The sequence below is a fragment of the Bombina bombina genome, chromosome 6 (genome assembly GCF_027579735.1).
Source record: "Bombina bombina isolate aBomBom1 chromosome 6, aBomBom1.pri, whole genome shotgun sequence".
In the NCBI taxonomy this organism is placed as follows: Eukaryota; Metazoa; Chordata; class Amphibia; order Anura; family Bombinatoridae; genus Bombina; species Bombina bombina.
The window spans coordinates 128652939-128669211 of record NC_069504.1 but is presented as its reverse complement, the minus strand read 5'-3'; the positions used below and the strand labels follow the sequence as shown (position 1 = coordinate 128669211).

The 16273-nt window shown below is 38.7% G+C and overlaps 1 protein-coding gene across 1 annotated transcript in view; it reads right to left on the bottom strand.

Annotated features, from left to right (window-relative positions):
* GRAMD4 (GRAM domain containing 4) overlaps window positions 1-16273 on the bottom strand; it is an 837450-nt gene that overhangs the window by 335957 nt on the left and 485220 nt on the right. The window contains exon 5 of the mRNA XM_053716614.1: window positions 14781-14839. Within this exon, the coding sequence (XP_053572589.1) occupies window positions 14781-14839 (59 nt within the window). The remainder of the gene's footprint in view (window positions 1-14780; window positions 14840-16273) is intronic.

Genomic DNA, 16273 nt, shown 5'->3' with positions numbered 1-16273 from the left:
TAGACTACATGTGATTAAGACAGTATATATGATAGTATGGGAATCTCACATACTCGTGCATGTCCCTGACAAAGCTAAATTTCAAGATGTCAAGAATCTATATTAGCCGTATGAGTAGGGAATATACCAAGTTTCATTACACTATGTACTAACCTAGGTACCTTTAAAATATTGACAATCTGAGGTTTATAACAGTTATGTGTTGGAGGCTAATCCTATTACTCTGCTCTCCATGGCCATGGGGAAGCTAATTCTTATATGCTCATAGCTATAGTTAATTTGCTTAAAAGCAATGTCGGCTTGGTGTCCTGTATGATATATTTCTTTGTGGAACTAGTTAATTTCTTGTTTAATGTTTAATTCATAGTTTGATTACTATAATTTCCATCTACTGGAAGGTCTGCATCCTCTTTTTGGCGGCTATATATTATATTGTGTCATTACCATACTGATAGCTATTAATTTAGTTATAGTTATTCTAGCCAGCTAAAAGCCTTGGGTCAAAATGCTTCTATACAATTCACGTGCTTTGTATGTGTGTGTATATATATATATATATATATATATATAAATATATATATATATATATATATATATATAATTGTTCGTTCCAGCCATACCTACTCAATTTTAGGCCTTGTATACTGCTAAGTTATTTCATCTAGGCTCCTACCCCCCCCCCCTATATCCTAAAAGTACTCTGGTATTTGCAAATTATAACCAGAGACCAAAGTGCGGTTTCCCTCGCTTTTTACCACAATAATTTATATACTCTATTATAGGTATACTTTTAAACCCACTACTTTAATATATTTTACAATATAAACTATTATAATAAAGAGTTACAGTGCTATACTGTCTTTAGATTAATTCTCCCTACAGTTATACTTCTTTATGAGGTGGTCAGTTGTAACATTGATAGAGATGGGGTGTCGCTGCGATCTGGCGCCAACCTGGGTGGAATCGGGTTGCGGCATTCCCTACTTGACCATGGCCTTTAATACTACCCTTATAAATAGAACAACTCTGCTAACAAAATGGTCAATAATAATATACTTTGACATACCTCTATTTATAATAGCTATAGGACATTTAGTAGTATTATTTGTTGCTATCATTTATATAATCCATATGCTTAATATATATTACCCTTTTCTGTATTCTCGTCCAAAAGAAATATGTTTATTTTGTCAGAAGCCCAAATGTTGCTTCAACTACTTATAGGAGAAATACAGTTAAATCTATGGAAAAAAGGAAAAAAGGTTTAGTTTTTTTTTTTTTCCATGTAAGTTATCAAGAGCAATCCAGTGCATGGTGCAGTGCAGTGGCATTTCAACTGTATAAGTTTTGTTTAACAAACAGGCTATTCGGCTTCTTTTAAATGTATCTGTGATGTAACAGATACGATTGTGTTTTTCTGTTAATGCAACTGTATGATATTATCTTATTTTTTTTGTATTTGTATGCCAAATGCTCTATTGCTTGTGTATTGTACAATGTACTGAACCTCAATAAAAATCATTAAAAAAAAATGACCATATGTTCCCAGTAAACCAATCAGGGACAAGCTCCGTTAAGGGCCTATCAAAATCTTGTGGGAATGATTAAAGAAAAGGAGGAGGGATTCTCTATTTTTTTGAATAAAGACACACACACACACAGTAGACAAAGGAGACATAGACTCAAAGACGCATACGTTTGAAGAGGAAAATACACAGGCTTTATGACAAGTAGATTCTCTGCCATTTTGGGACACTTGCTTGAATAAAGGAAGATGACAGTTTTGAGGCCTGTACTTTTGCGATATAGTGGATAAATCCTTCTCAGATGACCCACAAGAAATTCTGGAAACTGAATAATCATTTGGTTATATTGTAACGTATGGCAGTGACTATAATTTAATATTTTAAAGCAAATACATTCATTGTTACTACAGTTTAATTGAAGTTAATAATTTTAAAAGGACACTTTGTATTTTATGCTTATATCCAGTCCTGTGTAGTCTTAGCTAGTCACACAAATTAGCGGTTTGCATTAATAATAATAATAAATATATATATATATATATATATATATATATATATATATATATATATATATATATATACTGTATATATATACAATTTCTGGTGTTTTTAATTGAAATTATATAGAATAATTTTTGGGCTAAGTTACTAATTATACTTGTCTGAAAGTATATCTTAAATCTATTGAGACCCAGTAAGATTTGTGTGAAGTATCTTGGTATATTGTTTATCTAAACACTGTGAAGTTAGCGGTTCACATTCTGGTATTTCACTGTGGTATTTTAATGCGATTCATTGTAAATAAGGTTAATTTTAAAAAGGTATATTTTTTAATGATCTGCTGTATAGAATATTGTAACAGCATACATGCGTATGGTTGATTCATAATCTAGTTTCTATAAATATAATTCAAAGTGTTTCGAATATACATTTTAATTGGGGGTTTGATTTAAAGAATAATAAAAAATAAATTATATTTATTACCCTGGTATATACTGACAAAAGAATGCATAGGCTCAAAAGGAGAAGCCTGCAAAGCCTTTAAAACCAAATTAAGAGTCCATGGGGGAGAAATAAACTTAAAGGGACATTAAACCCAAAAATTTTCTTTCATAATTCAGACAGAGAATACAATTTTAAACAACATTCCAATTTACTTCTATTATCTAATTTGCTTTATTCTTTAGCTATCCTTAGTTAAAGAAATAGCAATGCACACGGGTGAGCCAATCACATGAAGCATCTATGTGCAGCCACCAATCAGAAGCTACTGAGCCTATCTAGATATGCTTTTCAGGAAAGAATATCAAGAGAATGAAGCAAATTAGATAACAGAAGTAAATTAGAAAGTTGTTTAAAATGGTATTCTCTATCTAAATAATGAAATAAATAATTTGGGTTTAATGTCCCTTTAATAACATGCTTGATACGGACCAAAGCCTGAACAAAACAATGAATATCAGGAAGTTTAGCAATCTTTCTATGAAATAGAACAGAAAGAGCAGAGATTTGTCCCTTCAAAGTACTTGCAGACAAACCTTTATCCAAACCATCCTGAAGAAACTGTAAAATTCTAGGAATTCTAAAAGAATGCCAGGATAATTTATGAGAAGAACACCATGAAATATAGGTTTTCCAAACCCGATAATAAATCTTCCTAGAAACAGACTTATGAGCCTGCAACATAGTATTAATCACTGAGTCAGAGAAACCTCTATGACTAAGCACTAAGCGTTCAATTACCATACCTTCAAATTTAGCGATTTGAGATCCTGATGGAAAAACGGCCCTTGAGACAGAAGGTCTGGCCAAGGTTGGCAACTGGACATCCGGACAAGATCCGCATACCAAAACCTGTGAGGCCATGCTGGTGCTATCAGAAACACATGCAACTGTTCCATTATGATCTTGGAGATCACCCTTGGAAGAAGAACTAGAGGCGGAAAAATATAAGCAACTTGGAAAGACCAAGGAACTGCTAACGCTTCCACCAGGACCCTTGACCTGGAAAGGTATCTAGGAAGTTTTCTGTTTAGATGAGAAGCCATCAGATCTATTTTTGGCAGACCCCACATCTGTACAATCTGAAAAAACACATCTGGATGGAGAGACCACTCCACCGGATGCAAAGTCTGACAGCTGAGATAATCCACTTCCCAATTGTCTACATCTGGGATATGAATCACAGAAATTAGACAAGAGTTGGATTCCGCCCAAGAAAGTATTCTTGATACTTCTTTCATTGCTAAAGGACTGTGAGTCCCTCCCTGATAATTGACATATGCCACAGTTGTGATATTGTCTGACTGAAAACAAATGAAAAGTTCTCTCTTTAACAGAGGCAAGGCCTGAAGAGTTCTGAAGATAGCACAGCGTTCTAAAATATTGATTGGTAACCACACCTCTTGAGGTTTCCAAACCCCTTGGGCTGCTATAGACCCCCAGACAGCTCCCAAACCTGTGAGACTTGCATCTGTTGAGATCACAGTCCAGGAAGGACTAACAAAAGAGGCCCCTTGAATAATCCGATGATGGTCCAACCACCAGAAAAGAGAGAGTTGAATGTTAGGATTTAAGTATATCAATTGTGATATTCTAGTATAATCCCTGCACCATTGATTCAGCATACAAAGCTGCAGAGGTCTCATATGAAAATGAGCAAAGGGGATTGCGTCCGATGCTGCAGTCATGAGACCTAAAACTTCCATGCACATTGCCACTGAAGGGAATGATCGAGACTGAAGGTTTCGACAGACTGAAACCAAATTGAATTCGTCTCTTTTCTGTTAAAGACAGAGTCATGGACACTGAATCTATTTGGAAACCTAAAAAGGTGACCCTTGTCTGAGGAATCCATAAACTCTTTGGTAAATTGATCCTCCAACTATGACTTTGAATTAACAACACTAGTTGATTTGTGTGAGATTCTGCTAGAGGAAAAGATTGAGCTAGTACCAAGATATCGTCCAAATAAGGACACACCACAATACCCTGCCCTCTGATTACAGATAGAAGAGCACCAAAAACCTTCGAAAAGATTATTGGAGCTGTCACTAGGCCAGATGGAAGAGCTACAAATTGTTAATGCTTGTCTAGAATAGAGAATCTCAGAAACCGATAGTGATATGGATGAATCGGAATGTGAAGATAAGCGTCCTGTAAGTCTATTGCGGACATGTAATGTCCTTGCTGAAAAAAAGGCAGAATAGTCCTTATAGTCACCATCCTGAAAGTTGGGACCCTTACAAAATGATTAAAAAACTTCAGATCCAGAACTGGTCTGAATGAATAGATTTGAATAAAAACCCTGACCCTGTTCCTGAAGCGGAACTGGTATAATCACCTCTGAAAGCTCCAGATCTGAAACACACTTCAGAAAAGCCTGAGGTTTTACAGGATTTGTTGGAACATGAAAGAGAAAAAAAATCTCCTCACAGGAGGTCTTATTCTGAAACCTATTTGATACCCTTGAGAAACAATGCTCTGAATCCAATGATTCTGAACAGAATCTGCCAAAATGCTTTAAAATAATTTCAATCTGCCCCCCACCAGTTGAACTGGATTGAGGGCCGCACCTTCATGCAGTCTTGGGGGTTGGCTTTGACTTTTTATAAGGCTTGGATTTATTCCAACTTGAAGATTCAATTGGAACCAGAGTCCTTAGGGGAAGGAGTGGGTTTCTGTTCTCTATTCTGACAAAAGGAACGAAACCGATTAGAAGCTTTAAATTTAAACTTAGACTTCTTATCTTGGGGCAAAAAAAATCCCTTCCCCCCAGTGATAGTGGAAATAATAGAATCCAACTGAGAACCAAATAAACTATTACCCTGGAAAGAGAGCGATAGTAATCTAGCTTTAGATACCATATCAGCATTTCATGATTTAAGCCATAAAGCTCTTCTAGCTAGAATAGCTAAAAACATAGATTTAATATCAATCTTGATGATATCAAAAATAGCATCACAGATAAAATGATTAGGATGTTGAAGCAATCGAACAATGCTAGAAAAATCAGAATCCGTTTCCCAATTTGCTAGGCTATCCAACTAAAAAGTTGATGCAGCTGCAACATCAGTCATAGAAATGGCAGGCCTGAGAATATAGCCAGAAAGTAAATAAGCTTTCCTTAGATAGGATTCAATCTTCCTATCTAAAGGATCCTTAAAAGAAGTACTATCTTCCATAGGAATAGTAGTATGCTTGGCAAGAGTAGAAATAGCCCCATCAACCTTAGGGACTTTTTCCCAAAATTCCAAATTAGCCGCTGGTAAAGGATATAACTTTTTAAACCTAGAAGAAGGATTAAAAGAAGCACCAGGCTTAGACCATTATTTAGCAATCACATCAGTAACGGCATCTGGAACAGGAAAAACCTCAGGAGTAATCACAGGAGGTTTAAAAACAGAATTTAAATGCTTACTGAATTTGTTATCAAGAGGATCCGACTCCTCAATACCCAAAGTAACGAATACTTTCTTTCAACAAAGACCGGATATATTCAATCTTAAAAATATAAGAAGATTTATTAACTTCAATGTCTGTAGTAGGATCTTCTGAACCAGAGAGCCTTCTGTATTGCATCAGTAATATAATTTTTCATATCAACAGGGATTTCATGTACATTAGATGTTGAGGGAACAACAGACGCTGTACTAGTACTAAAAGAAACATTATCGGCATGCAAAAGCTTATCATGACAACTGTTACATACTACAGCCGGAGATATAATCTCAGCTAGCTTACAACAGATACACTTAGCTTTGGTAGAACTGCGTTCAGGCAGCATGGTTCCTACAGTAGCTTCTGAGACAGGATCAGATGGTGACATCTTGTAAAATGTAAAATAAAATTTAAACAAAATAATATCCAATTTCCTCATATAGCAGTTACTGGAATGGGAAAAAATGCATATGCTAAATAAGCAGAAAAGCAAACAGCATAGCCCTCTAGAATATAAAGAGAGCAAGGAGCATAAAGGAAGTGGGGTAATATAATAAAAATATATATGGCGCCAAAAATGACGCATTACGCAAAGTAAAAATTTTGTTGCCACCAATCGACATCAGGAAATGACGCAACTCGCTGACAAAACTTGCGACACTATAGACGCAAATTTACGCCAAAAAAATTTCTGCGCCAAAAATGACACAAATAATAGCATTTTGCGCCCTCGCGAGCCTAGATTTGCCAGCAAAAATTTAAGGAAAAACAAGTCAAATTGGAAAAAAACATAATTTATGCTTACCTGATAAATTTATTTCTCTTGTAGTGTATCCAGTCCACGGATCATCCATTACTTCTGGGATATTAACTCCTCCCCAACAGGAAGTGCAAGAGGATTCACCCAGCAGAGCTGCTATATAGCTCCTCCCCTAACTGCCATTACCAGTCATTCGACCGAAAACATGCAGAGAAAGGAAAACCATAGGGTACAGTGGTGACTGTAGTTTAATGGAAAAATTACCTGCCTTAAAGTGACAGGGCGGGCCGTGGACTGGATACACTACAAGAGAAATAAATTTATCAGGTAAGCATAAATTATGTTTTCTCTTGTTAAGTGTATCCAGTCCACGGATCATCCATTACTTATGGGATACCAATACCAAAGCTAAAGTACACGGATGACGGGAGGGACAGGCAGGCTCTTTATACGGAAGGAACCACTGCCTGAAGAACCTTTCTCCCAAAAACAGCCTCCGAAGAAGCAAAAGTGTCAAATTTGTAAAATTTGGAAAAAGTATGAAGAGAAGACCAAGTTGCAGCCTTGCAAATCTGTTCAACAGAAGCCTCATTCTTAAAGGCCCAAGTGAAAGCCACAGCTCTAGTAGAATGTGCTGTAATTCTTTCAGGAGGCTGCTGTCAAGCAGTCTCATAGGCTAACCGTATTATGCTACGAAGCCAAAAGGAGAGAGAGGTAGCCGAAGCTTTTTGACCTCTCCTCTGACCAGAATAAACGACAAACAGGGAAGACGTTTGTCGAAAATCCTTAGTTGCCTGTAGATAAAATTTCAGGGCATGGACTACATCTAGATTGTGTAGCAGACGTTCCTTTTTCGAAGAAGGATAAGGACACAAAGATGTAACCACAATCTCTTGATTGATATTCCTGTTAGTGACCACCTTAGGTAGGAACCCAGGTTTAGTACGCAGAACTACCTTGTCTGAATGAAAAATCAGATAAGGAGAATCACAATGTAAGGCAGATAACTCAGAGACTCTTCGAGCCGAGGAAATCGCCATTAAAAACAGAACTTTCCAAGATAACAACTTGATATCAATGGAATGAAGGGGTTCAAACGGAACCCCCTGTAAAACATTAAGAACTAAGTTCAAACTCCATGGTGGAGCAACAGTTTTAAACACAGGCTTGATCCTAGCTAAAGCCTGACAAAAAGCTTGAACGTCCGGAACTTCTGACAGACGTTTGTGTAAAAGAATGGACAGAGCTGAAATCTGTCCCTTTAAGGAACTAGCGGATAAACCCTTTTCTAAACCTTCTTGTAGAAAAGACAATATCCTCGGAATCCTAACCTTACTCCATGAGTAACTCTTGGATTCGCACCAATATAAGTATTTGCGCCATATCTTATGGTAAATCTTTCTGGTAACAGGCTTCCTAGCCTGTATTAAGGTATCAATAACTGACTCAGAAAAACCACGTTTTGATAAAATCAAGCGTTCAATTTTCAAGCAGTCAGCTTCAGAGAAATTAGATTTTGATGTTTGAAGGGACCCTGGATCAGAAGGTCCTGTTTCAGAGGTAGCGACCAAGGTGGACAGGATGACATGTCCACTAGATCTGCATACCAAGTCCTGCGTGGCCATGCAGGCATTATTAGAATCACTGATGCTCTCTCCTGTTTGATTCTGGCAATCAATCGAGGAAGCATCGGGAAGGGTGGAAACACATAAGCCATCCCGAAGGTCCAAGGTGCTGTCAAAGCATCTATCAGAACCGCTCCCGGATCCCTGGATCTGGACCCGTAACGAGGAAGCTTGGCGTTCTGTCGAGACGCCATGAGATCTATCTCTGGTTTGCCCCAACGTCGAAGTATTTGGGCAAACACCTCCGGATGAAGTTCCCACTCCCCCGGATGAAAAGTCTGACGACTTAAGAAATCCGCCTCCCAGTTCTCCACTCCCGGGATGTGGATTGCTGACAGGTGGCAAGAGTGAGACTCTGCCCAGCGAATTATCTTTGATACTTCCATCATTGCTAGGGAGCTTCTTGTCCCTCCCTGATGGTTGATGTAAGCTACAGTCGTGATGTTGTCCGACTGAAACCTGATGAACCCCCGAGTTGTTAACTGGGGCCAAGCCAGAAGGGCATTGAGAACTGCTCTCAATTCCAGAATGTTTATTGGTAGGAGACTCTCCTCCTGATTCCATTGTCCCTGAGCCTTCAGAGAATTCCAGACAGCGCCCCAACCTAGTAGGCTGGCGTCTGTTGTTACAATTGTCCAGTCCGGCCTGCTGAATGGCATCCCCCTGGACAGATGTGGCCGAGAAAGCCACCATAGAAGAGAATTTCTGGTCTCTTGATCCAGATTCAGAGTAGGGGACAAGTCTGAGTAATCCCCATTCCACTGACTTAGCATGCACAATTGCAGCGGTCTGAGATGTAGACGTGCAAAGGGTACTATGTCCATTGCTGCTACCATTAAGCCGATCACCTCCATGCATTGAGCTACTGACGGGTGTTGAATGGAATGAAGGACACGGCATGCATTTTGAAGCTTTGTTAACCTGTCTTCTGTCAGGTAAATCTTCATTTCTACAGAATCTATAAGAGTCCCCAAGAAGGGAACTCTTGTGAGTGGAAAGAGAGAACTCTTCTTTTCGTTCACCTTCCATCCATGCGACCTTAGAAATGCCAGTACTAACTCTGTATGAGACTTGGCAGTTTGAAAGCTTGAAGCTTGTATCAGAATGTCGTCTAGGTACGGAGCTACCGCAATTCCTCGCGGTCTTAGTACCGCCAGAAGAGCACACAGAACCTTTGTGAAGATTCTCGGAGCCGTAGCCAATCCGAATGGAAGAGCTACAAACTGGTAATGCCTGTCTAGAAAGGCAAACCTTAGATACCGGTAATGATCTTTGTGAATCGGTATGTGAAGGTAAGCATCCTTTAAATCCACTGTGGTCATGTACTGACCCTTTTGGATCATGGGTAAAATTGTCCGAATAGTTTCCATTTTGAACGATGGAACTCTTAGGAATTTGTTTAGGATCTTTAAATCCAAGATTGGCCTGAAAGTTCCCTCTTTTTTGGGAACCACAAACAGATTTGAGTAAAACCCTTGTCCTTGTTCCGACCGCGGAACCGGATGGATCACTCCCATTAATAAAAGATCTTGTACGCAGCGTAGAAACGCCTCTTTCTTTATTTGGTTTGTTGACAACCTTGACAGATGAAATCTCCCTCTTGGGGGAGAGAATTTGAAGTCTAGAAGGTATCCCTGAGATATGATCTCTAACGCCCAGGGATCCTGGACATCTCTTGCCCAAGCCTGGGCGAAGAGAGAAAGTCTGCCCCCCACTAGATCCGTTCCCGGATCGGGGGCCCTCGATTCATGCTGTCTTAGGGGCAGCAGCAGGTTTCCTGGCCTGCTTGCCCTTGTTCCAGGACTGGTTAGGTCTCCAGCCTTGTCTGTAGCGAGCAACAGCTCCTTCCTGTTTTGGTGCAGAGGAAGTTGATGCTGCTCCTGCTTTGAAATTACGAAAGGAACGAAAATTAGACTGTCTAGCCTTAGGTTTGGCTCTGTCTTGAGGCAGGGCATGGCCTTTACCTCCTGTAATGTCAGTGATAATTTCTTTCAACCCGGGCCCGAATAAGGTCTGCCCTTTGAAAGGTATATTAAGCAATTTAGATTTAGAAGTAACGTCAGCTGACCAGGATTTTAGCCACAGTGCTCTGCGTGCCTGAATGGCGAATCCGGAATTCTTAGCCGTAAGTTTAGTTAAATGTACTACGGCATCTGAAATAAATGAGTTAGCTAACTTAAGGGCTTTAAGCTTGTGTGTAATCTCATCTAATGGAGCTGATTCAAGTGTCTCTTCCAGAGACTCAAACCAAAATGCTGCTGCAGCCGTGACAGGCGCAATGCATGCAAGAGGTTGCAATATAAAACCTTGTTGAACAAACATTTTCTTAAGGTAACCCTCTAACTTTTTATCCATTGGATCTGAAAAGGCACAGCTATCCTCCACCGGGATAGTGGTACGCTTAGCTAAAGTAGAAACTGCTCCCTCCACCTTAGGGACCGTTTGCCATAAGTCCCGTGTGGTGGCGTCTATTGGAAACATCTTTCTAAATATCGGAGGGGGTGAGAACGGCACACCGGGTCTATCCCACTCCTTAGTAACAATTTCAGTAAGTCTCTTAGGTATAGGAAAAACGTCAGTACTCGCCGGTACCCGCAAAATATTTATCCAACCTACACATTTTCTCTGGTATTGCAACTGTGTTACAATCATTCAGAGCCGCTAACACCTCCCCTAGTAATACACAGAGGTTTTCCAGCTTAAATTTAAAATTTGAAATATCTGAATCCAGTTTGTTTGGATCAGAACCGTCACCCGCAGAATGAAGCTCTCCGTCCTCATGTTCTGCAAATTGTGACGCAGTGTCTGACATGGCCCTAATATTATCAGCGCACTCTGTTCTCACCCCAGAGTGATCACGCTTACCTCTTAGTTCTGGTAATTTAGCCAAAACTTCAGTCATAACAGTAGCCATATCCTGTAATGTGATTTGTAATGGCCGCCCAGCTGTACTCGGCGCTACAATATCACGCACCTCCCTCTGAGCGGGAGATGTAGGTACTGACACGTGAGGCGAGTTAGTCGGCATAACTCTCCCCTCGTTGTTTGGTGAAATTTGTTCAATTTGTACAGATTGATTTTTATTTAAAGTAGCATCAATACAGTTAGTACATAAATTTCTATTGGGCTCCACTTTGGCATTGCAACAAATGACACGGGTATCATCTTCTGAATCAGACATGTTTAACACACTAGCAAATAAACTTGCAACTTGGAAATACAATTCAAATAGAATAATATTAAAAAGTACTGTGCCTTTAAGAAGCACAGAAGATCTATGACAGTTAAAAATTAATAAATTGAAACAGTTATAGCCTCAATCCTTGTAAACAACACAACTTTAGCAAAGGTTTAATCCCATTAGCAAAGATAACAATTTCTGAAAGCAGGAAACAAATTACAGTATAAAAGTTTTTATTTCAGTCAAACTATAATTCTCACAGCTCTGCTGAGAGAAATTACCTCCCTCAAAATAAGTTTTGAAGACCCCTGAGCTCTGTAGAGATGAACCAGATCATGCAGGGAATACAATGAGTTGCTGACTGAAATATTTGATGCATAGTAAAAGCGCCCCTCCCCCACACACACAGCAGTGAGGGAGAACAGAAACTGACAGAAAAAACAGATTTAAGCAACTGCCAAGTGGAAAAATGGTGCCCAAACATTTATTCACTCAGTACCTCAGCAAATGAAAACGATTTTACATTCCAGCAAAAACGTTAAACATAATCTCTAGTTATTAAACAGCTTTATGTCTTTCTTACAGTGTAATTCTAGTGAAGTACCATTCTCCCAGAATACTGAAGTGTAAAGTATACATACATGACTTTATATCGGTATGGCAGGATTTTCTCATCAATTCCATTGTCAGAAAATAAAAACTGCTACATACCTCTATGCAGATTCATCTGCCCGCTGTCCCCTGATCTGAAGTTTACCTCACTCCTCAGATGGCCGAGAACAGCAATATGATCTTAACTACTCCGGCTAAAATCATAGCAAAACTCTGGTAGATTCTTCCTCAAACTCTGCCAGAGAGGTAATAACACACTCCGGTGCTATTTTAAAATAACAAACTTTTGATTGAAGATATAAAACTAAGTATAATCACCATAGTCCTCTCACACGACCTATCTAGTTGCTGGGTGCAAGAGAATGACTGGTAATGGCAGTTAGGGGAGGAGCTATATAGCAGCTCTGCTGGGTGAATCCTCTTGCACTTCCTGTTGGGGAGGAGTTAATATCCCATAAGTAATGGATGATCCGTGGACTGGATACACTTAACAAGAGAAAAGACTAAACCTCAGGTAAAAAATTACTTCCTAAAACATGATTCTCATACTGAAACTGTTAGACTTCAAAGGGAAATATACATAGACCTGACTCATGGCAAACATAAGTAAATACATATATTTAAAACTTTATATTAATACATAAAACGCCAAACATAGCTGAGAGTGTCTTAAATAATGATACTTACCGAAGACACCATCCACATATTGCAGACAGCCAAACCAGTACTGAAAACTATCAGCAGAGGTAATGGTATATAAGAGTATACCGTCGATCTGAAAAGGGAGGTAGGAGATGAATCCCTATGACCGATAACAGAGAACCCTTGAAAAGATTTCCCATGAGTGAAACCATAAAAATAAACAGGCAATACACTCTCCACGTCCCTCTTACAAACAATGTACTCTGAGAGGAATTGGGCTTCAGAATGCTTAGAAGCGCTCATCATAGAAGAATCATAAAAAATCAAGCACAAACTTACTTCACCACCTTCATAGGAGCCAAAGTTTGTAAAACCAAGGTGTGAGTGTGGTGAGAGGTGTATTTATAGGCACTTTGAGGTTTGGGAAACTTTGCCCCCTCCAGGTAGGAATGTATATCCCATACGTCACTAGCTCATAGACTCTTGCCATTTACATGAAATAAATGGTCCGTCTCCTAAGCTTACATTCAAATAAAGATATCAAGAGAAAGAAGAAAAATTGATAATAGGTGTAAATTAGAAAGTTGTTTAAAATTGCATGCTCTACCTGAATCATGAAAGTTTAAACTTTGGCTAGACTATCCATTTAAGAACAAATTAGAACAATGGTTTTCAAACCTGTCCTCAGCCTTTCCTAAGCTAGATTTTCAGGATATCTGAAATGGAGCATATCCTATTAACCTGATCTTTGCCAAGGAAATCCTGAAAATCTGTCCTGTTAGGGAGGCCCAATGACAGGTTTGAAAACCCCTAAAATAGGAGATGGATAATATTAGGTGCCGTGGCATTCTGGCTCCTAAAATCTGAAAGAGAGCAGCTTAAATTAATCATCCCATTACTATCTTGCTCAGCTCATGATAAGAGGTAGAATAATGCTTTCCTCTATTGAGTCTAATATATTTTTTTACCTCCTATGAAGTAGCTGTCTATCATAGAAAAACCCTTCTTGAAATAAGTCTTAAATCTACCTTACTTCTCAGCATTTAATTCTGTATTAAAGGTATTAAAGGGACAGTCTAGGGCGAAAATAAACTTTCATGATTCAGATAGAGCATGTAATTTTAAACAATTTTCCAATTTACTTTTGTCACCAATTTTGCTTTGTTCTCTGGGTATTCTTATTTTAAAGCTTAACCTAGGAGGTTCATATGCTAATTTCTTAGACCTTGAAGGCCACCTCTTTTCAGAATGCATTTTAACAGTGTTTCACCACTAGAGGGTGTTAGTTCATGTATTTCATATAGATAACACTGCTCGTGCACGTGAAGTTATCTGGGAGCAGGCACTGATTGGCTAAACTGCAAGTCTGTCAAAAAAAACTGAAATAAAGGGGCAGTTTGCAGAGGCTTAGATACAAGATAATCACAGAGGTTAAAAGTATATTAATATAACTGTGTTGGTTATGCAAAACTGGGGAATGGGTAATAAAGGGATTATCTATCTTTTAAAACAATAAAAATTCTGGTGTAGACTGTCCCTTTAACAGCAAAGAAAAAACAAGACAATCACCAAGAAATATTCTGTAATTTATAGCAGCGATGGCAAACCTCCTTACACAAGGAGGCCGTATATCAATATTTTAGAGGCCTTGAGCGTCATAATTTATGACCAACACACAAAATATTTCCTAATTTTAGAAAGGGTCAAAATTTAGGTAAGGCTTTAGCTGCATCCAACCGTAGAACTGGGAACTCATTTATTGTATATTTTCATCCTATCCTATAAAAACAATATACATCATGGTACCAGCAAGATGGAAAGCTAATTTTCCCATACAGTTTACATTGACATCTGCTGAGGTGTATGGATGAGAGTGCTATTTATCTCTTGCTCTACTCATATTATTATACCTACAGACTACACTAGAGAATAATTCTTATCAACTAAGGCCAATGTTTTAAAATATAATTGAGAAAATTAAGAATAAACTGTACCTGCTCCATTGGTTTGAGACGGTCCTTTAGATGGTTGTTGCACAGCAGTTTCATCTGCCCTTGAAAAAAAAAATGCAAAAGAAATGAGTGTCAAACTTTTTTGGAAGAGTGCAATGCATTGCATACAATAGCACACAGAGAAGAGGCATTTTACATGTTCTTTTCATTAAAGTACAAATGGATTTCACGATTCAGGTAGAGCATGCAATTTTACACAACTTTCCAATTTACTTCTATTATTAAATATGTTTTTTTTTTCTTGTGGTATTCTTTTTTGAAAAGTAGAATAAAAAGCAGCAATCCACTAATGGGAGCTAGCTGAACACATCTGATAAGCCAATGAAAAGAGGTATATATGTAAATGCACCAGTCACCAGCTATTTCTTTGTAGTGCATTTCTGCTCCTACCTAGGTATATTCATCAACAAAAGATACTAAGAGAACACATTTGATAATAGCAAATTGAAAAGTTTGTTAAATTGCATGATCTATCTAAATCATGCAACTAGTGCTGATGATTGGGTCAGAAGCAGTTTCCGCTGTGGACCAGCAGTTCCCTGTGACTGAGTGGTACAATGTGTTTAACCCATTGCTTTGTGGAATACATACTATCATTAGTTCTTCCTTTTGTCTTCCCAGCAGCAATCTTTGTGCAACAACCAGGCACAGGGCACCCCTTTTACAAAAACTACCACTACATTATGCTTATTACAGATATACTATGCATAGGATAAACAGGTAGCCAGGAACAACACTGATTTAGGTAAGGGCTAAAGGGGGCATGAGAGAGCTTTTATATTGCGCATAGCTGGCATAAGTAGAGCTGCATGGGAATTTATCTTTTTCTGACCTCACTTAAGGAAGTTAAGGCATGTCTGAGATCTGCTGTGATTTATAGCTGAAAGGAAAAGGGCTGCAGGGGACGAAATGTGGTTTAAAGCCAGCATAACATTGACTGTAGAGAACTTGAAGCTGGTATGAGGTCTGACATTGCTCATAGCAAACTGCATGGTGCATAGATCTAGTGTAGCAATGTAGTTGTCATTACAGGGGCCAGGGAGACAAAACTTGCTTAAGGTATTGCGTAGTTCACATCTTATGTGAATGAGGCTGCAGGGGAAAAAGGCTGGTCTGAGGTGTTCTTGAGGCTAAAATGATGTCTTAAATACTCCATAGCAAGCATAACAGGGGCTACAGGGCACCTAAAGCTGGTCTGGGGTATGTTGTAGTTCTCAGCTAGCAAAAAAAGGTCTGAAGAAGAAAGGAGATACATCTGCTGACTGGAGTGCCTAAAAGCTGAAAAAACATAATTTATGTAAGAACTTACCTGATAAATTAATTTCTTTCATATTAGCAAGAGTCCATGAGCTAGTGACGTATGGGATATACATTCCTTCCAGGAGGGGCAAAGTTTCCCAAACCTCAAAATGCCTATAAATACACCCCTCACCACACCCACAAATCAGTTTAACGAATAGCCAAGAAGTGGGGTG